Below are 23,744 nucleotides of genomic sequence, written 5' to 3' on the forward strand. Positions count from 1 at the left end.
GCTGGTGAGTGGATAAACAGAATGTGCCCAGGAACTATTCTAAGGGCTTTACAACTTTTGGCTCACTGGATTCATACACTAACCCTCAGAGGCAGATGCCACTATTATTCCCAGTTTACATAAAGGAAAGCTGAGGCACAGAGAGCTAAGGAAAGGTGCCTGGGAGCTCACAGGTGCAGCTGGTGGAACTGAGATTTGAGCCCAGGCAGAATGGCTCTGGAGCTGTGCTGTCCGAGATGGCCGCCATATGTGGCCATTTAAACGAAAAGGACATAAAAGCAAAAATCCAGTTCCTCACTTGCACTTGGCCACATTTCAAGTGCTCGCTAGCCAAGTGGATAGCACAAATACAGAAAACTCCCAACACTAAAGAAACTTCTGGAGAGCGCTGCCCAGAACTTTCGCTATCGGCCACCAAACTATACGCCTGGTGCCACTTTTATTCGTGCAATATGCCAAGTGCTTAGCACATTGGTGGCTGCATAGCATGGTCCCATTCGGGAGAGACCCTCGTGGTCCCCCCAGATCCATTCTCCCTTGGTCCCACTGTGACAGGCTATTAAGGAGGCCCATGACTGTCAGCTAAAAACTACATTTCCCAGCCTCCCTTGCAGTGAGCTATGGTCATGTGATTATGGTATGACCAATGAAATGCAAGCAAGTGATGGATGCAAATTCTGTCCCTTCCTAAGCTGGAGCACAGACCCACAATCCAGATTCCACTCTGAAGATGAGGTCAACGCCCTCGGGAACAGTGGAACAAGACGGGGCTCTTGAGTGACCTCATGGAGCATAGGGTCCCGCCAGCCTCAAATGCCTACCTTAAGCCTGTTTCTGGAGAGGGAAAGATGTGTATTTTATTCAAGCTGATGATTTCTGGGGTGTCTTTGTTATAGTAGCCTAACCTTTACTCTAATGAATGCACACTTTTCACCTGGAAATTAAGAAGTGTAACGGTGGGGTGTTTTCCCCTGGGGGGGGGGTGGTTGGGGAATTAAGGTCAGTCTTCCCTCTGTTCTTTTTGCTGTTGGTGTCCTCAGTAATGAACAGGTATTGGTCATTTAGTTAAAAAGCCCAGAACCCACTGCTCGCCTCCTAGTCACAGAATGATACTGTCCTCACATGGTTCCAGGCATTCACCGTGGGATCTTCTAATCAGACCACGGGTCATTTAAGGCCCAAGGAGAAGCGTGGAGGCTGGGGCTGTGGCAGGGGTAAGAGCTACAGTCAGGCAGGCCTGGGTTCGAGTTCTAGCTCAGAATGACTTCAGACAATCAACCTCACCTCCCTGGGCCTCAGTTTCCCTGTATGTACAGTGGGAGCAGTATGAGCACGGCCATCCACGAGGAGTCAGGAGGATGCCGTGAAACACACAGGATGTTTGGCACGTAGCAACGACTCACCACGTACTCGCCACCTGTGCGTGACGATGCTGGGAAAGTTGGAAGGGACGGACAACAGGGTTGATGTGGACCAAACAGAAGCCCAGAGAAATGGAGGTCTCACTCAAGGCCACAGAGCAGAAACCACCGCGGCCCCGCTCACCTGGGCTCGCTGCAGCTTCTCGGCAGCCTCTGCGCGGGCCCGCTCCCCATCGCCGGCGCGGCCCTGCACCTCCTGCAGCTGTGACTCCAGGCGGCGCCTCCGCTGCTCGCCCTCCTGACGTGAGGCCTGCAGGTTACTCAGCTCTGCCCGTAGCTCAGACACCTCGGTCTCCAGGGCCAGCCGGGTCTTCTCCCAGACACCTTTGCCCTGGCAGGGAGAGCAAAGGGTTATGGTTCCCCCACCAACCAGGCCGGCACATTCCTGCCTCAGGGACTTTGCACTGTTCTTCCCTCTACCTGGAACTCACTCCCCGCCCCGCTGCCGGGATGGCTCAACTCTCACCTCCCCCAGTTTTAATATATATTTATTTAAATATATTTTTGTTGATTTCAGAGAGGAAGGGGGAGGGAGAGAGAGAGAGAAGCATCAATGATGAGCCCAGCTGGCGTGGCTCAGTGGTTGAGCATCGACCTTTGAACAAGAAGGTCCCAGGTTCGATTCCCGGTCTGGGCACAGGCCCAGGTTGCGGGCTCGATCCCCAGTGTGGGACTTGCAGGAGGCAGCTGATCCATGATTCTCTCTCATCATTGATGTTTCTATTTCTCTCCCTCTCCCTTCCTCTCTGAAATCAATAAAATCAATAAAAATGTATTTTAAAAACAAACAAACACATCAATGATGAGAGAGAATCATGGATCAGCTGCCTCCTGCAAGTCCCACACTGGGGATCGAGCCCACAACCTGGGCATGTGCCCTGACCTCCTGGGTCATAGGTTGACGCTCAACCACTGAGCTACCTGGCCAGGCACCTCCCTCAGCTTCTTAATTCAGATGTCCCCTTCTCACCCAGTTCCTCCCTGGTGCTATTTAAAATCACAAACCGCCCACCTCGCATCTGATCCCCCTTTCCGGGTCATCACCTTCCCATTGCACTTAGTAACCCGACAGCTGTTATGGATGTTTATATTGTCTGCTCTCTGCCTCTCCTGCCAGAACACCACCCCGCAGGGGAGGGAGCGCTGGTTGTTTGTTCACTGCCTGGTGCCTAGTACCATCCCTGGAACACAGTGTGCACTCAGTTAATGCTGAAGGAAGGGGAAGCGAGCACATGAATACATGAGGAAAGAACCCCAGACAGATGGGCCGGCCTAGAACCAGCCAGCAGTACCTCCTCCAACCCAGCATCCTGCCCTCTCTCCCCATGGCCCCCGAACTGCCCTCCCCCCTCCCCCCCAACCCCCCACTCCTGCCCTAACCCACCCTCCGGGCCTGCTCCAGCTGTTCTGCCAGCTCTCCCAGCGCCTGGCCGTGGCGCTGCCTCAGCTCCTGCACCGCCACCTCGTGAATGCGCGTCTCCTCCTCCAGAGCTTTCTTCAACTCTGTCACCTCCTGTTCCCTCTTGGACCTTTGGGGCAGGGGGAGGGGACAGAATTTCAGACAGAGGAAGGCAAGGACTTTGGGGGAGCCCCTGACAGCTAGTTGTGCTTTTTTTAATTCTTTCTCTCCAAGGATGGGGAACTCACTCTACATTCCTTAAAGAGTCTAGGCATTGATGCTGTGCAAGGAATGTGGCTTTAAGGGTGAACTCCTATTCATCCTTCAAAACCCCGTTCAAAAGGCCCCTTGTCAGGGAAGTCTTCCTGAACTCCCTCCCACAGATGTGCCTTAGGGCCTTCGCTTATCATGCAATGCTACTCCGTTAAAGCACGCTTTGTCCTGGATTGGGTCTGTTCTGTGCCCAAATATGCCTCTCCCCAGACTGGAAGTTCCTGGGGGCAATGCCTGGGTGTGACTCATCTCTAACCCCAGGTTAGCCAGAGCTGGTACTCAATAACCAATTGGTGAATTTCTAAATCTCTGTGTAGATGGAGAATTCTCGCCAAGTCCTTCTCCCCTCCCCCACCCCGCACATGCCCAGGCTGTGCCAGCCACGGGCAGCCCGCCTCACCGGAGCTCCTGCTGGGCATTGGTAGAGTCCAGCGTGTCTTCCAGCTCGCCCCGCAGGGCCTCCAGCTCCTCGCCCAGGTCCCGCCGCTGCTTCTCCGCTTTGGCCCTGGCCAAGCGCTCGGCCTCCAGGTCTTCCTGGGCCTCGGACAGTCCGGCTTGCGCCTCCCGCAGGGATTTGAGCAGCTGGGCGCGGGCCCCGCCCTCCTCCTCCACCCTGGGGGCAGACGAGGACCAAGGAGTTAGCCACAGGAGCAGGCAGGGGGCAGGATGACTTCCGGGGGCGAAGAGGCCAGATGAAGACTTTGGGGTGACCTGTCTTGGGTTCAAATTCAGCTCTGGCCCTGGGCATGTGCCTCCAGTACTCAGCCTCAGTTTACTTGGCTGTAAAATGGGAATGATGCCGATAGTAATCCCAGGGACATTTATGAAGTTCCTACCACATGCAAGCCCTTTACTCCATGGTCTCATTCAACGCTTATGACAAATGAGGAAACTGAGGCACAGGGCAGGGAAAGCACCTGCCTAAGTCACACGGTCAGTGAGTAGCAGAGCTGACCGCACAGACCCACCTCATGAGCCCTGAGGGACACAGCCTCTTGCATAGAGGAGCTGAATGGAGCGCCAGCGCACACTGGGCCTGTGCAGATGGGTTTGCATCCCCTGCCGGGCCACCATCTGCCTGGCTAGTGACAGCCTCTCTGAACGGCAGGTCCTGGTCTGGGAGAGGACGTGAACACCCACGTCCCAGGGTTGCTGCGGGAATGGCAACAAAAGCGACGGGAGTGCCAAAGGCGACCTGCTGTACGATCCCTGTTGTCAAGAACAGGAAAGTCTGCTCTGGCCCGTGTGGCTCAGTGGATTGGGCAGCGCCCTGTGCACCCAATGGTGGCTGGCTCGATTCGATTCTGGGTCAGGGCACATGCCTGAGTTTCGGGTTCCGTCCCTGGTCAGGGTATGTACTGGAGGCAACTGACCAATGTTTCTCTCTCACATCAATGTTTCTCCCTCTCTGTCTCTCTCTCCCTCTCCCTTTCTCTCTCTAAAAATCAATTAAAAAAAAAATAGAAAAGTCCTATGTGGACAGAAAGCGGGTTGGTGGTGCCAGGGGCTGGGGGAGGGGAAATAGGAGTGACAGCTTAGTGGGCACCGGGCCTCCTTTTGGGGGTGATGAAAACATCCTGGAGTCCTAGCCGGTTTGGCTCAGTGGAGAGAGCGTCGGCCTGCGAACTGAAGGGTCCCAGGTTCGATTCCGGTCAAGGGCACATGCCTGGGTTGTGGGCTCGATCCCCAGTGGGGGGCTTGTAGGAGGCAGCCGATCAATGATTCTCTCTCATCATTGATATTAATATCTCTCTCTCCCTCTCCCTTCCTCTCAGAAATCAATAAAAATATATTAAGAAAAGAAAAGAAAACATTCTGGAACTAGACAGAGGCAGTGTTTGCACAACATCGTGAATGTGCCAAATGCCACTGAATTGTCCACTTTAAAATGGTTAATATTGTTATGTCAATTTCATCTCAGTATTAAAGAAAATAATAAGACCATAGGAATAAAATAATGAAAAGTGGTAACAGACACACCCAGCATTTACCGAGGGCCCAGGGTGTGCCAAGCGTTTCATGAGCACCTTCTTATTTAATTCTACACTAACCCCCATTTGACAGATGAAGAAACTGAGGCCACAGAGGTAATGTCACCTGGGCAAGGTCACATGGCCAGGAATGGAACCCAGAAGTCAGACTCCAGGTGTGTGTTCTTAACCACAGACACACACACACACACACACACACACACACACGCACGCACGCGCGCGCACACACACCGTGTACCAGCGATTCTAAGCAGCACATTTTCCCTCTAATCAAGGCGTCTCAGTTTGCATGAAGCACAGTGGGTCAAAAGCACCTGAAAACCCCACTGCCCTATCTGGCATACAGTAGGCGCTCAATAATCGTGAATGGCTGTCATAATGATTATGATTCCTAAGATGGTCAGACCGCTTATCAAATCACTGACTCTGGGCTGCTCGGGGTTGGGAGGTGAGTAGGGGGAGAAGAAATGGCATTTTCTTGCCTCTATTCTGACCCAGAACCATGCAAGTTACTAGACACCAGGGCCGTGGTCGGCAAACTGCGGCTCATGAGCCACATGCGGCTCTTTGGCCCCTTGAGTGTGGCTCTTCTACAAAATACCACGGCCTGAGCGAGTCTATTTTGAAGAAGTGGCGTTAGAAGAAGTTTAAGTTTAAAAAATGTGGCTCTCAAAAGCAATTTCAGTCGTTGTCCTGTTGATATTTGGCTCTGTTGACTAATGAGTTTGCCGACCACTGCTCTAGGGCCTCGGTTCACTTTTCCCGTAAGCAGGTGGGCCTGGAACTCCCCCGGGGCCGTTTTACACAAGGGGACACTGAGGCGCAGAGGGGTGTGGCGTGGGCCTGGCGGTGAGTGTTTCTCCGCCGGGCTCTGCACCAGGAGGATCTCACCGGCAGGCTGTGCTTTGTGCTTGGTGCCCCGCCAAGCACTTCTCCCCGCTTCCCCACGGCACCTGGCCAAGGCGGCCTGCAGCTCCTCCTCCTTGCGGCCCAGCTGGGCCCGCAGCTCCTCCACCCGCTGTTGCTGCTCCACCATCTGCTCCTGCAGCTCCGAGCTCTCGCCGTCCAGCCGCCGCTTCAGCTTCTCCAGCTCCTGGCGGCCCTTCTCCTCCTTCCGCAGGCGGTCTGGGGGCGGGAGGGGACCATGTGCGAGGGCTCCACACCCACACCCACAGCCGCAGTTCCCCCGGAGACCCACCGTCCCGCCCTCACTTGTCGGGTGTGAGGCTCAGCTCAGCACTTTCCTCTGTGCCTCCTCTTTCCAGCTTCCCCCTCTCGGGGAGCGCCCCAGACCCTGAGCCAGGCCCCAGACTCTGTCCTCCCCCCACCCCCCCAGCAAGGACAGTCCCTGCTCCTGCTCACTGCTTCTCTCTGCTCTGCCCTCTCCCCCGTCTCCCCAGCCACCTCCTGCACTTGATCCCTTTGGCTTCTGATTCTGAGTGCATAGCAAGGGACAGAGACAAAAAAAATGTCTGAAACAGTGGGTGGGACCGTCAGAGAGAGAGAGAGAGAGAGAGAGAGAGGGAGAGAGAGAGAGAGAGAGAGACCCAGGACACCAAAGAGAATGGCACTGAACGGGACAGAAACTTAGAGCTGAGAAGACACCCAACCTGTCTCCAGCCTTCTTTCCTGCCCCCATTTAGCAGATATAACCACTGAGGCCCCGCGGCACAGGCAGCTGGCCTGAGGTCCCCGCTGCGGGTGGGCGCTCACCCTCCATGTCTGCAATGGTCGCCTCATATTTCAGTCGCAGCTTATTGAGGCTCTTGACCTTCTCCTCCTCCTCGGCGGCCTGGGATGAGAACTCGGCCAGCCGCTCCTCCAGCAGCCTCCGCTCCTGAGGGCGTGAGAGGTGGGGGCGTCAAGGTGTCTGCTGTCTCCATCCTTCCCTGCCCTCCTGCCCCAACCCCGTCCCCCCTTCCATTCTCTAAGGCAAACATGTCAAACTCGCAGCCCGCGGGCCACATGCCTCCTTTATTTGGCCCGTGTTAGCCTTTGATTTTGACATGCTTGCTAAGGTTATTCTCCGCTCCAATCCACACGGTGGGTGTAGACGTCCATTATTGGAAACACAGCACCATTCACTGACCACCAGCCCCTGATGGGCCCTGAGGGAGATTCTAATCATTTGCTTTTTTAAAAAAATTTTCACCCGAGGATACTTTTCCACTGATTTCCAGAGAGTGGGAGGGAGGGGAAGAGACAGAGAGAAACATCGATGTGAGAGGGACACAGTGATTGGTTGCCTCCACCAGGGCCAGGGATTGAGCCTGCAACCAAGATCCGTGCCCCTGACAGGAATCGAACCTGGGCCTTTCATTCTGCAGGCGGACCCTCTACCCACTGAGCTAAAACCGGTTGGGGGTCTAATCACTTGCTCTTATAAACAACACTGCGGCCAACATCCTGCACGTCTGCCCCATCCCTGTGTGAGTGCTGGACCCTTGCTGCGGCCCAAAGTAGGGATCACGGACCCACAGCGTCAGCCTCAAACTGACGCTTGCCGGAGAAGCCGAATCTCGCCCCACCCGGACCTGCTCGGTCAGAGTCTATTTCCACAAGCTCGCCACGGGGTTCCGGGGCACACCGGGTTTGAGAAGCACAGGCCAGAGCAGTACTTTTCAAACCGTGAGCAGTTTCCGAAATCCATACAGGCATGTTCCAGAAAGCCCCAGTGCACCACTGAGCTCCCAGCTCGGGCACCGAACCTCCGGGGAGCCCGAGGTCACCCTGATGGCCAGGAACAGACCAGGCCCCCCCACCTCCCGGTTTTCTGTTCTGTTCTGACACAGCTTACAATTCCTAGTAAGTCACAAAGTGCGATCACATTGATTTCCTCTGGGGACGCAGCCCCCTCTCCCCGTGAGAGGGCGCCGATGGCTTTCCAGTTAGTTCCATGCCATATCTCCATGCCCAGCGCAGCCCTGGCTGTGGCTGGTTAAAGACAGCGGCAGATTCTCCCCCGTGTGCCCATCGGGGATGGAGTCTAATGCCCCACCTCTTGAATCTGTGGCTGCTTTAAGCTCACAGGTCTGCAAACCAGTGTGCAGGCCAAATGTAGCTCAGCGCCTGCTTTTAGACCTAAAGTTTCACTGGGACATAGCCACCCCCATGCGATGATGGATGGTCTGTGGCTGCTCTCTCGCTACAATAATGGAATTAAGTGACTGTGCCCCGGCCAGGTAACTCAGTTGGTTACAGTGTCGTCCTGATATGCCAAGGTGGCGGGTTTGATCCCCAGTTGGGGCACATACAGGAATCAACCAGTGGATGCATAAATAAGTAGCACAACAAATCGATGTCTCTCTCTCAAATCAACAAATCCTATCTAATAAAGATGGAATATGCAAATTGACCATAACTCCGCAATAAAGATGGCAGCACCCACAGCCAATAAGGAGGAAATATGCAAATTGACCATAACTCACGACAAAGATGGCAGCACCCACAGCCAGTAAGGAGAGAATATGCAAATTGACATATCTGGCCAAAGCGAAGGCGGTGCTGGCAGCCAAGGGAAGGAAGGCCTATTCTTGCACGAATCTTCGTGCATCGGGCCTCTAGTTTTAAAATAAAATAAAAAAGAATTGGCTGGGCTGGCATGGCTCAGGGCGTTCGATTCCCAGTCAGGGCACATGCCCTGCAGGCGTGGTCCCCAGTGTGGGGCGTGCAGGAGGCAGCCGATCAGTGATTCTCTCTCATTGATATTTCTCTCTCTCTCTCTCACTGATATTTCTCTCTCTCTCTCTCTCCTTCTCCCTTCTCTCTGAAATCAATAAAAATATATTTTTAAAAAATAAATAATTGAGTGGTTGTGGCAGAAGCGGAATGGCCCACAGATGTTCATGATCTGGAAACATCTGCCCACACCTGAGCGATAGAATTCACTGGAAGGCAGGCCACTGCTTCTGCTTCCCTCTCCTGGAGCCCGAGCTGCTGTGTCAGACACTCAGGCTCTGCTGGGGGGACAGAGGCCACACAGGAGCACGGAGACACCAGACAGCCAGCCCGGCCACCCTGGGACGGTGACCGCCTGCGAGGGCCACAGGCGGACAGGTGGGCCCTGCGCAGCCGACCCCCAGGACGATGGGACGCAATGCAACGGTGTTGTTTTCAGCCACGCAGCTTTGGGGTGCCTTGTGATACAGTGACAGGTGATGACACATGGCCGTTGCTCAGTCATGGCTGCTTGGGTGACCGTGTGACAAAGGGAGACGAGGAGAGAGAAAGGGCTCAAGGGAAACACAGCCCAGACGGAGAGTGACCAAGACCCTGGAGGCAGAGGCAGAGAGGGGCCCAGGTGCCACCCGCCCCCCCACCCCCACCCCGTGGGGGGCTCCAGGCCACCCACCTTGCTCAGCTTGGTGTTCTGGTCCTCCAGGAGCAGCAGATCTTCCTCAAATTTCTTCAGCTTTGCCTCCGTCGTCACCTTCTCCAGCTGCAGCTTCTGTCGGGCCCCCTCCTCAGCCTCCAGGTGGGTCTCCAGCTCCTGGGGTGGGAGGAGGGCGGTGAGGACCCAGGGGCTGGGGGCTGGTGTGATGGGGAGGACGGCGAGGGGATGGTCCATGGACCCCCGGGCTGGTGGCTCAGACAGGTCCACACTCTGCATGAGGCTGGGAAGGATAAAACCCTTCCTGGTCTGTTTCCTTCAGCAGCTCCACAAGCATTTACCGAGTGCCTAGTGTGTGCCAGGCACTGTTCTAGGCACCGAGGACAGATGAAAGTCTTTGTCCTTGCCCTGGCCGGGTGGCTCAGTTGGTTGGAGCATCATCCCGTGCACCAAAAGGTTGTGGGTTCGATTCCCGGTTGAGGTGGGTACAGAAGGCAACTGACTGATGTCCCTCTATCGCTCTTGCTCTCGCCTTTACTCTCTCTAAAAAAATATTTGGCCCTGAAGAAAGAAGTCTCTGTTCTAAATCTTGGTCTCTCACCTAAAAACTTCCTATCCTTCCCTGGCTGTTCCTTACTTCTGTACAATCCCAAACATTCTCTCAAGGTCCAGGAGTAAAAATTTATTATACGTAGCTAAATAAAGAAAAACTTTTCAATTGAATAATAAAAAAAATTGGCCCTGGCCAGTGTTGCTCAGTGGTAGATCATCAGCCCATGTACCAGAGGGTCACGGGTTCGATTCCCAGACAAGAGTGGGTACCTGGGTTGTGGATTCATTCCCAAGACCCCAGGTAGGGGCATGTGCTGGAGGCAATCAATCGATGTGTCTCTCTCACATAAATGTTTCTCTGTGTCTCTCCTCCTCCCTTCCACTCTCTCTAAAAATCAGTGAGAAAATTACCCTCGGGTGAGGATTAACAAAAAACAAAACAAAAAACATCTTCGTCCTTGTGGAAACTGCATTCTTGTATGTGAGAAGATTTTTTAAAAATATATATTTTATTGATTTTTTACAGAGAGGAAGTGGGAGGGATAGAGTTAGAAACATCGATGGGAGAGAAATATCGATCGGCTGCCTCCTGCACACCTCCTACTGGGGATGTGCCCGCAACCAAGGTACATGCCCTTGACAGGAATCCACCCTGGGACCCTTCAGTCCGCAGGCTGACGCTCTATCCACTGAGCCAAACCGGTTAGAGCGAGAAGATTTTGATCAATAAATAATAAATAAACATATCATGTCCCCTACGGTGGTGACCAGCACACGTGGAGACTTTGGTGTAAAATCAGAAACTACGATGCAATATTATGAGCTGCCTTGACATCTGGTAAAATTGGGGGGACCTACAGTGGCCCAACCTCCTGCCGCTCTGCTCCTGCGATCAGGGCCCCTAGCAGGTAACCTTCCGTATCACAGGGGCCAGGCACAGGCCTGCTGATCCCCGCAGACTGGATCTCAGGCGCCTGCCAGTTGGAATTAGTCAAACAAACCAATCGCTGCTTCCTGCAGGAACCGGGCCACCTCGCCCTCTTGTTGGTACAAAGCCTGCCTCCCACAGCCACGGCTCATTCACTCTTCCCAGTGCGCCCCCACGCGGCTCTCTGTGGCGTGGCCTCTGCTCGCTCAGCTGTGAGTATTCTCCACTAATAAACTGCTGTCTGCCTCACCGGGTAGGAGAGGGTAGGCCATCTCCGTAACCAAAGGGCAGGATCCCACCCTCACCAACCAGGTAAAGAGGAGGCAATGCAAACACTCCAGCCCTAATGGGTTTGGCTCAGAGGAGAGAGCGTTGGTCTGCGGACTGAAGGGTCCCGGGTTTGATTCCGGTCAAGGGCACATGCCTGGGTTGCGGGCTCACTCCCAAGTAGGGGGTGTGCAGGAGGCAGCCGATCAATGATTCTCTCTCATCACTGATGTTTCTCTCTCTCCCTCTCCCTTCCTCTCTGAAATCAATAAAAATATATTTAAAAAAAAAACAAAACACACTCCAGAGTTTGCCCGACCCTCGTGGCTCAGTGGTTGAGCGTCGACCAAAGACCAGGATGTCACCATGCCCGGGCTGTGAGCATGATTCCCAGTGGGGGCCATGCAGGAGGCAGCTAATCAATGATTCTCCCTCTCCCTTCTAAAATCGATAAAAAAAAAAAATCAATAAAAATATATTTTAAAAATAAACCCACTCCCGAGCTCTTAGCATGGCCAGTGTGAACGAGCAACTGAATCTCCCTTTTCATTTCATTGTATTTATTTTAAATTTAAAGTCGGACAACCAGTCAATCCCTGGAAAACTTTTTTTTTTTTTTTTAATATATTTTATTGATTTTTTACAGAGAGGAAGGGAGAGGGATAGAGAGTTAGAAACATCGATGAGAGAGAAACATCAACCAGCTGCCTCCTGCACACCCCCTACTGGGGATATGCCCGCAACCAAGGTACATGCCCTTGACCGGAATCGAACCCGGGACCTCTCAGTCCGCAGGCCGACGCTCTATCCACTGAGCCAAACCAGTCAGGGCCCCTGGAAAACTTTTAAGTGTGTTTGGAACAACTTGGGTGTGTAAATCGACTTTTTCAACTGAAGAAATATGTGGTATGAATGCAGATGAAGTATGTCGCCCATGGCAACTTGGCATCTGAATGCAGATGTGCCTAAATGTAAAATACACGCTGGGCTTTGCAGGCCAACCACCGGAGGGCGTCTGCCTGCGAATGCAGTGGCACGGGGACCCATGGAGCCAGAGGGACAGAGGCTGTGTACTGAGGATCCGACTTCAGCACCTGGATCCAGCCATGCCTGAAGCTTATCCCTTCTGGAGTCTCCCAATATTTAAACCAAAAGAGAGTTCTTTCTGCTTGATCCACTTTGAGTTTTTTTCTGCAAATTTATGGCCAAAAGAGACACTGTTTGCAGAAGCAAAGGGAGGCAGAGTGGACAGACAGAGGGGGGAGGAGGAGGGGGAGGGGGCTTGTGGGGACGTGGGGACCAGACCTGTATGTGTTGCTGCAGCCTCTTCTTCTCATGCTGCAGCTGGCGGCTGCACTCCTCCTCCTCCCCCACGCGGGCCTCCAGCTCCGACACCACCAGCTCCAGCTCCTGCTTGCGGGTTGCCAGCCGCCCCCGGGTCTCCTCGGCCTCAGCGCACAGCTCTGCCTCTGCTCGAAGCTGCTCTGCCAGGCGGGTGCGCTCTTCTTCCAGCTGGGGGTGGGGTGAGAGGTCAGAGGTCAGCAGGCAGCGCCTCCAGGATGGCCCTCAGTGGAACACCAGGTCCCTCCTGTCCCTTGATTTGTTCTTTGAGGTACAGCCCCCAATCCCATTCCTCCCCCAGGTCCTCATCTCAGGATGACCCCATGGGTCCCCAGCCCTGTCCCTCCTGCCCCCTGACTCCCTTTGCTTTGGCCCTCCTCTCTGTCCCTGTAGCCCCAACACACTCAGGCTTCATCCTCTCCCAATGGACATCCCCCCTCCCCCAAGCCTCTTCCCCAGCCTCCCCGCCTCCAGTCCACCCTCGAGACAGCCCCAGGAAAGCCTTTCTACCATCTCACATTTCATTTAATACTCCTACGCCCAGCAACTTAGCCAAGGGAAGTAATGCAGGAAAAGCAAACGGACAAATGCCCCAGAGGTTTGCTTCAGCATTATGTTAAGATACCAGAAATACTGGAGGGAAGGAGAAGTCCACCGCCTGCTACCAGAACCCTGCTACATGGCTGATCCCCGGCCCTGCCCGGCCCCGTCCTGGAGTCCCGCCCCCTGAGCATCTTAGCCCTGCAGGAACCAGCCCCCCACCCAATACCCTGGCGACACCCCAGGATCCTGCACAGCATGGCTCAAACCACACCACAGTTTCTCAACCTCTATTCGGCCCCAATACACCTTGGCTCTGACCCATCCTGCCCCACAGCCCTGCTGCCACACATCCCACTCAGCCACAAGCCCCGCCCCTTTGTGACCTGGCTCCACCCACAGCCCGCCCCGCCCACAGCCCCGCCCCCTCACCTGTGCCAGCCGGCTCTGGAGCTCGCCCACCTCGCGGGCGCTCTGCTGCTGGAGCTCCTGCACCTTCTGCAGCTCCTGCGCCCGCGCCTGCAGCACCTCGTCCTGCCGGGTCACCTGCAGCAGCGGCTTCACCTACGGGGAGGTCAAGGTGGCGGAGTAGCTGGGAGGCCGCTTGGCCCAGGAGCCAAGAGCTCACGCTCTGAATAGGGCGGGACTCCTGGGCTGCAAGGCCAGCTCCTCCACCGGCCGCGGGCGACCTGGCAGCGTCCCATCATATATACAGTGGGGGACGTAGCAGCCCCACTGCACGGGGTTCTGGGTACGGGAACAGGGCGGGCAGCCCCGTCTGTTTCCTCTTTGCTCAGGAACCCTTTGTACACAGGCGACACTGGTACCCAGTAGCAGGCGTTTCTCGAGTCCTCAGCCCCGGGGCCATGGGGAGAAATGCACCTTACATGGTGCGATTAGGCGACAGGTGCCACACGCACCCATCACCAAAATGACGTTTCACAAACCGCCCTCCCCTTGCCAATGGGACACGCTCTGACCATTTCTGTTCTATCGCCTTCGACTCGGTTCTTAGCTGTTCTTGGTTCTTCTCTGTTCGAGTCTTTTCTAGTCCATTATTTTCTTTTCCATAGCGTTTACCACAGCTATTGCTTTCTATTTATTTGTGGGATTCACGCACTGACGCCTGTCAAGCCTACCCCTAGCCCCCGTCCTAGGGTAGGCACTTTTTCTTTTTTTAAAAATATATTTTATTGATTTTTTACAGAGAGGAAGGGAGAGGGATAGAGAGCCAGAAACATCGATGGGAGAGAAACATCGATCAGCTGCCTCCTGCACACCTCCCACTGGGGATGTGCCCGCAACCAAGGTACATGCCCTTGACCGGAATCGAACCTGGAACCTTTCAGTCCGCAGGCCGACGCTCTATCCACTGAGCCAAACCGGTTTTGGCTCATCAATGTTTCTCTCTCTCTATCCCTTTTCCTCGCTTTCTCTCTAAAAAAAAAAAAAAAAAAAAAATCATTAAAAACATATAAAAATAAATAAAGGGCCAGCTAGGGAAATATCTGAGGCTCTGCAGGCCACTCTGTCTCCGCTTTAACGACTCCACTCTGCTGCTGTAACAGAAGAGCAGCCCCAGACAGCACACTATCCAGCAGGCACTTACAAAAACAGGCGTCTTGCCCTAACCGGTTTGGCTCAGTGGATAGAGCGTCGGCCTGCGGACTGAAGGGTCCCAGGTTCGATTCCGGTCAAGGGCATGTACCTGGGTTGCGAGCACATCCCCAGTGGGGGGCGTGCAGGAGGCAGCTGATCGATGTCTCTCTCTCATCAATGTTTCTAACTCTCTATCCCTCTCTCTTCCTCTCTGTAAAAAATCAATAAAATATATTTAAAAAAAAACAAAACAAAACAAAAAAACCCAAAAAAAAAAAACCCAGGCGTCTTGCTTGTGCGTTTGCCAACCCCTGCCCTGAACTATGGACTCCACAGGGCAGGGCTTTGTCCATTTTTATTCACCATTTTATCACGGTCCCCTAAAACGTTACTGGCGCACAGTAGGTGCTCAGTTAACACTGGCTGAGGGCATGTAGGCTGACAGCTCAAACGTCCTATCGAGAGTTACACTGAAGAGCTGCGTTTTCTCCTCCAAATCTCCACCCTCCTGCCTCCGCTCCATTCCCCTTTGGGGGAACAGCCTGATCCAAGCTCACAGGGGACCGGATGGCCTGGCTCTGTCCCTCTGCTTTGGGTGGGCACGGGCAGTAGGCCTGGCTCATCTGATGTGAGGTGAGTGGTCTGGATGGTCACATGACTGCCGCCAGGCCCGTGGGAATGAACCCAGACTCTGAGCTCTGAGATAAGACAAGCCCACGCCGGCTCGCTGGGGGCCAGTCTCAGTGGGGCAGGCAGGGGGGGTGCTCCCTTGCGGGTAAGTCTGCATGTGACCATCATGGAGGACAGTCAGGCGGGAGACAGAAGGCTGGTAACTGACACCATTGTGTGGGCCCTGTCTGTGCAGTAAGGGGTCACTCAGCAGGCCTGGGGTGTCCAAACCCCCTCATCCCAAAGGAAGGACTGGCCCTCGCCCGGCTCCTCGAGTAAACCTCTAAGCCCTAGGGCAGTTGTCGGCAAACTCATTAGTCAACAGAGCCAAATATCAACAGTACAACGATTGAAATTTCTTTTGAGAGCCACAATTTTTAAACTTAAACTTCTTCTAATGCCACTTCTTCAAAATAGACTCGCCCAGGCCATGGTATTTTGTGGAAGAGCCACACTCAAGGGGCCAAAGAGCCACATGTGGCTCGCGAGCCGCAGTTTGCCGACCACGGCCTTAGAGTATCGGTCTGATACCTGACTTGGTTTATCTGGGGGTTTGGGGCCACGTGGTATCAACTTGACCTCTGCAAGGGCTGGAGACTGTCACAAAGGTCAATTACGTGGGCGGTCAGCCATGCCTATGTGAATGACCACAATCAAAACCCCGGACACTGCCCGGCCGGCGTGGCTCAGTGGTTGAGCACTGGCCTATGAACCAGGAGGTCACAGTTCGATTCCCGGTCAAGGGCACATGCCTGGGTTGCAGGCTCAATCCCCAGTGGGGGGCGTGCAGGAGGCAGCGGATCAATGGTTCTCTCTCATCATTGATATTTCTATTTCTCTCTGCCTCTCCCTTCCCTCTCCCTTCCTCTCTGAAATCAATAAAAATATATTAAAACAAAACAAAACAAAAAACCCCTGGACACTGAGGCTCGGTGAGCTTGCCCAATGGGCAGTTTCCCGTGTGTGTTGTCACGCATCATTTCTGGAAGGTCCGGCGCTGTCTGTACGCCGCCACTGGGAGACACCTGGAAGCTGGCACCTGTCTCTCCTGAGCTCGGCCCTGTGCGCCTTTCCTCTTCCCTGATTTTAATCTGTATCCTTAACCTGAATGAATGGTGAGCATGAGTATAACCAGCAGTAATTTCCCTGAGTTCTTCCAGTGAATCATGGAATCTGAGGAGTCTTCTGGACCCCCTAATCCAGCCCTGGATCCAGCTGCACCTGAAGCTGTCCTGCACCTTTTATCCATGTTGGTGTGAGTCAGAGTTTTGGGTCCCTTGCTACCCATAGATCCTGCTGAACAAAGGTCAGGCTGATTGGTTCCATTTTACAGATGCAGCAAACTGAGGCCCAGCAGCCCTGCCCCCGAAGTCCTGTCTCCCTGCTGCTCAGGCCACCTCCCCAGGTGCCCTCCTCACCTTGATGAAGAGCCGCCACCACTGCCAGTGTCGCAGCTTGAGGTAAGCTGCGCAGTTCCGCTGCATCACCCGCAGCGCGCTCTGCTGCTGCTGCCGCTTCTGGAAGGCCCTGAGCGGGGAGACGGATGGACGGATGCATGGGAGGGGGGCTCGGCCCCTCCAGGCCCCGAGAGCTCCCTTCCACTCATCAACCATGATTAAATGCCTACTGTGTGCAAGCACCATTCTGTTATTGGCAACTCTTGTCGTGTACAGTTCATCAGTCCTCCTGCCCTTGACCCTCTCGGCCCTGCCCCCTCCTCTGCCCCTGTAGCCCCAACCTCAATGCAGCCTCACCTTCACCCACTGGGACCCTCACCCAGCCTCCTCCCCAGCCTCCCGGCCTCTAGTCCATCCCAACGTGCCTCCAGAGGGTCTTTCTACACCCCCTCCCCTTCTCACAGCCCTCCTGTGGCTCCCAGCACCCTAAACAGGGTCCCCGCCCCTCAGCCTGGGATTTGGGGGCCCTGTATTTGCTGGTCCTTCCTCTGGGCCAGTTCTGAGGGGAAGGAGACGCTCCTGTAGACTCCCTGCTCGTTCCTGAGCCTGGAACACCTTTCCCACCCCCCTCGGCCTGCCGGTCATCCAGCCTGACCTGGGGTGCCCTGGTGGTCAGGGCCTCCCCCTGCACTCGTATGACCCCATCAAAGCACAGCCATGCGCCCTGTGCCTGCGCTGTCTGCCCCTCCAGACTGCAGTGCCTCACCCTTGAGTGACCGCCATAGGGTGACTACCTTGACCTAGTTTCCCGGGGCTTTCTGGGTGTTAGCACTGAAACCCTGCACCCGGGGCACCTCCGCGCCACCTGGTCACCGACGACAGAGTCACCTCTTCTCGGTGTCTCCAGCATCGCTCAGCACTGGCCTGGCCCGCAGGGGCTGTAGGACCTGGTGGCCCCCTCCCTCGGTCTCTCAGACCCCCTCCCATCTCCGAGGCCTGACACCTGGGGCCATCTGGTCAACCCCTCCCTGCCAGCCTCAGCCAATGGGACCGCGGAAGACAGCGTGGTGCCCCACCTGCGAGCCAGGTATCCCCGGGCAGCCGCCTGGAAGGACACAATGATGTCCGTGACCTTCAGGTCCCGCTCCTCCTCCAGCTGCGCCAGGACCCCCGCCCGGAAGAAGATCTTACTCTGTCCCACGCGGTAGAGGTTGGGGTCCAGTTCTAGGGCTTGGATCTGTGGGGGGTGGGGGTGATACGGAGAAGATGCAATGACAGGGGAGGTCCTGGCTCCACCCCCCACCCCCCAGACTGTGTGCACGAACCGCCCCCCCCCCCCCCCCCCCCCGCCCAGCCCCACATCTTCCCTCACTCACCATCTTCTCACAGGCCTGCTTCCCATCCATAAAGCCCTTGGGGATGGCATTGGGCGTCAGGATCTCATACCTGCAGGGATGGTGGGGGGGTGGAGGGGAAGATGAAGCTACAGCAACTGTCACCATGGCGGGCCCTGGGCTCAGAGCGACAAAGAGCAATAACCAATGACAACGAGAACAGAAAGAAAAATGGACGTTCGATCTCAGCCACACACTGGGCTGAGCGTTAATGCCGCCGGTGGCAGCGACAATAAAAGCCCCCAGTCCTTGGACAGCTGCCGCGTGGGGACTAGAAGTGTTTATTACATCGCCATAGAGTTCACTGAGACGCAAACAGCGGCAGGTCTCAGAATGGAAATATGAGAATAACAAAAAACAGCGGCTGATGCTTTCAAAATGTGTTTATATTGATTTCAGAGAGGATGGGAGAGGGAGAGAGAGATAGAAACATCAATGATGAGAGAGAACCATTGATCGACTGCCTCCTGCACCCCCCACTGGGGATCGAGCCTGGAACCCGGGCATGTGCCCTGACTGTGAATCGAACAGTGACCTCCTCGTGCATAGGTCAATGCTCAACCACTGAGCCACGCTGGCCAGGCACCGCTGATGTTTTTAAACTTCTTATGTGTCAGGCCCTGGGCTAAGTGCTTTACAGCCATTTCTTTCAAATTTCTGAGTGGAACTCTGAATTTTAAAAATACATTTTATAAACATGCGTGTCTGTTCTCAGTGCCTTTCCCCTGCCGTGACCTCAGCATTTCCTATAAAATGATGTATATTATATATACAATATGTATACAAGTATGTACACATGTACATGCCATATACAATGTACATTATTTTGTCCTGGCCGGTGTGGCTCAGTTGATTGAGTGCCATCCTGTGCACTGAGAGGTCGCTGGTTCGAATCCCGGTCAGGGCACATGCCCGGGTTGTGGGCTTGATTCCTGATGGGAGGAGTGCAGGAGGCAGCCCATCGATGTTTCTCTCTCCCTCTCCCTTCCTCTCTCTCTAAAATCAATTTTAAAAACATATTTTTAAAAAAGAATCCTTTAAAAATAACTATATACATTATTTTATGGGTGGTGATTGAGAAACTTGTATGTGTGTGCCTAGGCATGTGCCCTGGCGGGAATCGAACCCACAACCTTTTGGTGTACGGGACGATGCTCCAACCAGCTGAGCCACCGCCCAGGGCCAACTGAACTAGATGTTTAACTGCATTTAACTTCCTTTTTTTGTTTTGTTATAATAGACATTTATTTAAAGTAATATATTGAAAAAACCAGATGGTTCTAAATTGTACGTTTCAGGTTTAACCAACATAATTAAAATTCTGACGACAGATGCAACCACAGATTTCGATTGCATGGCTACTTCTTTGCTCATTCTCCTCCTTCTTTCCTTTCCTGAATCACCTCTTTCAGGTACGCTGCGAGGCAGGATGTACCCTCCTCAGATCCTGTCCACTGCTCTTGAGGCAGATCTGCCGCCTGTGGGCAGGCCCAGTGCTCGCTTAATACAAAACGCCCTGTTGTCACACAGGTTCTCAGGAAGCCTGCTTATGGCTTGTTTTACACCCTCATACACGTGTACTGTATCTCACTCATTACCCTCGGTTTATGGAATCCTGCAGCATTGTAATACCATTTTCCAGGCCCCTCCAGTCACCACCGGTTTGATGCTGGCTCGCCATTTTGACCCAAGACTAACTGTATTTAATTTTCACTAACTGAAATTTAATTTTTTTTTTATTGTCTAAAGTTTTACATATGTCTTCTTTTACCCCAATTGACCCCGCCCCCCCGCCCCCCCCGCCAGCCATTCCCACCCCAGGCAAGCCCCCACCGCCCCAGTGTCTGTGTCCATTGATTATGCTAATATGCATGCATACAAGTCCTTTGGTTGCTCTCTAACCCCGCCTGAAATTTAAATTTAAAAACTGAAGCAGCCCGGCTGGCGTGGCTCGGTGGTTGAGCATCATCCTATGAACCAGGAGGTCACACTTCCATTCCTGGTCGGGGCACATGCCCGGGTTGTGGGCTCGATCCCCAGGGTGGGGTATGCAGGAGGCAGCTGATCAATGATTCTTTTCATCATTGATGTTTCTATCTCTCTCCCTCTCCCTTCTTCTCTGAAATCAATAAAAATATATTTAAAAAATAAAAAAATAGCCCTAGCAGCTAGGGCCTATTTGGCTCAGCAGATAGAGAATCAGCCGGCAGACTGAAGGGTCCCGGGTTTGATTCCGGTCAAGGGCATGTACCTCGGTTGCAGGATCCTCCCTGGCCCGGGTTCTGGTGAGGGCGTGTGCAGGAGGCAACCAATCAATGTGTTTCGCTCACACTGATATTTCTGTCTTTCCATCTCTCTTCCACTCTCTCTAAAAGATCAATGGAAAAATATCCTCGGGTGAGGATTAACAAAACAAAACAACAAGCAAAAATAAAGAAATGCCAACTACAACACACTGATTGCAATGTAACGCTCTATGCCCTTTCTCTCCGGGAGCACACTGAGTGGGTACTGCTTGCCCATACCACAGAGGAGAAGACTGAAGCTCAGCAAACCTGCAGAACTTCCCCGGAGTCCAGGCTCAGAAGTACCAGTGGGCTCAGTGGATAGAGCACCTCCTGTGGACTGAAGGGTCCTGGGTTCCATTCTGGTCAAGGGCACATGCCCGGGTTGTGGGCTCGATGCCCAGTAGGGGGCATGCAGGAGGCAGCCAATCAATGATCCTTTCTCATCATTGATGTTTCCATCTCTCTCTCACTCTCCCTTCCTCTCTGAAATCAGTATACATAATAATAATATTAAGAAGAAGAAGAAGAAGAAGAAGAAGAAGAAGAAGAAGAAGAAGCAGCAGCAGCAGCAGCAGCAGCAGGAGGTTTTGGATGCAGGGATGGTGGCTTCCAGACCCGAGCCCTCCTCACCCCACCCCTCACTCCGCTCACCGCTGCCGGAACTCCTGGAAGAGGATGCGGTTGGGGAAGCCTTGGCGACAGATGCGGATGCCCTCCAGGACGCCGTTACAGCGCAGCTGGTCCAGCACCAGCCGAGGCTCCAGCTTCCCGGCCTGTGGAGAGCAAGGTGGACATGCAGGATCAGCAGCGGCCGCACGGGGGCGCCACTCTATGGACGGCGCACGGGGGCGCCATTCATTGGCCGACAGCCTTCAGGGGAAACCACGTGGAATGGCCGGTTTGGCTGGTCACCAATGGTTGGCAATTCCCTGTAGTTTGATCTATAATTTATTGAGCACCTCCTACGTGCCAGGCGGAAATCCCTGCCCTGTGGGAGCTCACAGTCCAGTGGGAGAGCCTGGCAGTAAATGTGGTGGAGAAATCCCTAGTAAATGAAATAAACAAATAACAAGTATTAAGTAGAACAAAAGAGGAGGGAGGAAGAGTAGGGAGGGCTGAATTAGCACATAGGATAGTCAGCCAAGGTGCTGTGTGAACAAAGCTCATAAATCATTATTTTTGGTAAAAATGGTAAAAATCTAAACAGTACATTGCCCGGCCGGCGTGTCCTGGGAGTGACACCCTAACACCATTGAGCACACTTGGCACCCAGATCTTCGACTCTAAGCACCATTCTCCACTAAAAAGCACCAGGGCTTCTTGAAGAAATGGCTGTCTATGTTACATTTCATCAAATATAAGCCACCACCAACAGTAAGACACGCTGTTATTTTATATTCCACCAAGAAAGCAAAACCCGTCAGTTAAACTCTGACAAGCAACAATAAAAAATGAAAAACAAAAACCCACACAACACTCTGACAAGCTATTAATAGCCACATCCCAACTTCAGAGATGCTAAAGTGTCAGGAATAAATGCATCTTAGATTTGATGAAATACGGTATCAGCAGACCTGAGAAAGGACAATGTAAGCCTGAAGCACCCAACTTTGTGGCCGCGTTTTCCCTTTTCTCTGCGCCTGCTCTTTGATTTTCCCAACAACAACAAAAATGTTCAGTGCCCTGGGAGGCCAGAGATGAACTCCCCAAACCTACATGTCATCCCCAGCCCCAATGGCCACCTTTCCATCCCTGTACCTTCCATGCTCTGACCTACCACTGGACCTTTGCACAAGCTAGTCTCTGCTCAGAATACCACTTATCCTTCAGAGCTCAGTTGTCACCTCCTCCAGGGAGCCTTCCCGGAATTCACCGAGCAGAACAAGCCTTATGCGGTGCTGACCACCCTTACAAATTCAACCAGACGCTCACTGTGGGTGGTTAGTTGCACATCTGTGTTCTGCATTAGGCTGTAAGAATAGGGGTTGACTGTGTTCTCTCCAGTGTATTCCTAGTACCTGGCACTTGATAGGTGCTCAATAAAATTTAAGTCCCATGAACAAATGAATTTTCTGAACCGGGCACTCATTCTGGGAGAGGAGCAAGTCCCTCAAGGTCACACAACTGGTCAGAGGTGAGCCTGGCCCAGAGGTGGCTCCAGCGGCCAGGCCTTTACCCGCTGCCAGGGCCCCCCCCGCCTCGGCCCAGGTCACTCACCCTCTTCTCATGGTTGGGGACAATGCAGCGGACGAAGCTGGGGTTGGTGTTGCTGAGTGTGGCCATGAGGCGGCTCAGGGACTCCTTGTAGAGCTGTCCCACGGTCCGGAACATGCCCCGGCGGGGGCGGCCACCCGGGGGGCCATCCCCGAGGCTGCTCACCTGCTCCAGCCCCACGATGCCCTCCACTGTGTGAAGAGGAAATCAGATGTAGCGTGCGAAGGGGACCGGGGGTCAGTCTGGGGGCACTGGGCTGGCCAAAGGTGAAGGGTCTTACTATTTATAGGGTTTGGCACTTTACATATGAAACACCTCACACAGCCTGGTAAGGTGGGTAGTACCAGCCCCATTGGACTGGCAGGCAAACTGAGGCTCAGAAAAAGGGGGAAACTGTGCCCCAGGCCACACAGCTTAGAAACTGCAGGTCCAGGATTTAAACCCAGGCAGTGTGAGTCCGCTCAAACCCTGACCTCTGACCCCTCTTCTCCTCAAGGAATAAGTTCTCCGTTTTCCTTATGGGCAGCCATGACAAGGACAGCAAATGCTTACTTAGCACGTATTCTCTGCCGGGCACTGTTCAAAAGCACTTCACCTCCTCTGGCTTATTCATAAGACAGTGAGAGTCGCTCCCATTTTACAGATGAGGAAACCGAGTCACAGAGAAGGGAAAGGGTGATCACAAACACCGCACCGCTGCATTTTCAGGAGCACCAAACAGTCACATCAGACATGGAAGAGAGCCCTGGCTGGTTTGGCTCAATGGGTAGAGCATCAGCCTGTGGACTGAAGGGTCCCGGGTTCGATTCCAGTCAAGGGCACATGCTTGAGTTGTGGGCTCAATCCCCAGCAGGGGGCGTGCAGGAGGCAGCCGATCAATGATTCTCTCTCATTGTTGATGTTTCTCTCTCTCTCTCCCTCTCCCTTCCTCTCTGAAATCAATAAAAATATTTTTTTAAAAAAATGGAATAGAGTGCTGGTGGGTGTGGCAGTCGGTTGAGTGTTGTCCCAGGCACCGAGAAGTTGCTGGTTCGATTCCCTGGTCAGGGCACATGCCCAGGTTGCAAGCTGGATCTCCAGTGGGGACACGTGGGCGGCAGTTGATCAATGTTTCTCTCTCTCTCTCTTTCCCCCCTTCCTC

The 23,744-nt window shown here is 53.7% G+C and overlaps 1 protein-coding gene across 7 annotated transcripts in view; it reads right to left on the minus strand.

Annotated features, from left to right (window-relative positions):
* The window catches only part of MYH14 (myosin heavy chain 14), a 124,860-nt gene that overhangs the window by 20,047 nt on the left and 81,069 nt on the right, over positions 1–23,744 (minus strand). For all 7 annotated transcript variants that reach the window (XM_080643665.1, XM_080643670.1, XM_080643667.1 and 4 more), the window contains 13 exons: positions 22,607–22,794; positions 21,041–21,162; positions 18,084–18,153; positions 17,784–17,944; positions 16,729–16,837; positions 13,475–13,606; positions 12,467–12,673; positions 9,436–9,573; positions 6,798–6,921; positions 6,038–6,209; positions 3,494–3,706; positions 2,806–2,950; positions 1,546–1,752 (listed from right to left, as the gene is read on the minus strand). In XM_080643665.1, the coding sequence (XP_080499791.1) occupies positions 1,546–1,752; positions 2,806–2,950; positions 3,494–3,706; positions 6,038–6,209; positions 6,798–6,921; positions 9,436–9,573; positions 12,467–12,673; positions 13,475–13,606; positions 16,729–16,837; positions 17,784–17,944; positions 18,084–18,153; positions 21,041–21,162; positions 22,607–22,794 (1,988 nt within the window). The remainder of the gene's footprint in view (positions 1–1,545; positions 1,753–2,805; positions 2,951–3,493; positions 3,707–6,037; positions 6,210–6,797; positions 6,922–9,435; positions 9,574–12,466; positions 12,674–13,474; positions 13,607–16,728; positions 16,838–17,783; positions 17,945–18,083; positions 18,154–21,040; positions 21,163–22,606; positions 22,795–23,744) is intronic.

This window comes from Plecotus auritus (assembly GCF_963455305.1).
Source record: "Plecotus auritus genome assembly, chromosome: 10".
In the NCBI taxonomy this organism is placed as follows: Eukaryota; Metazoa; Chordata; class Mammalia; order Chiroptera; family Vespertilionidae; genus Plecotus; species Plecotus auritus.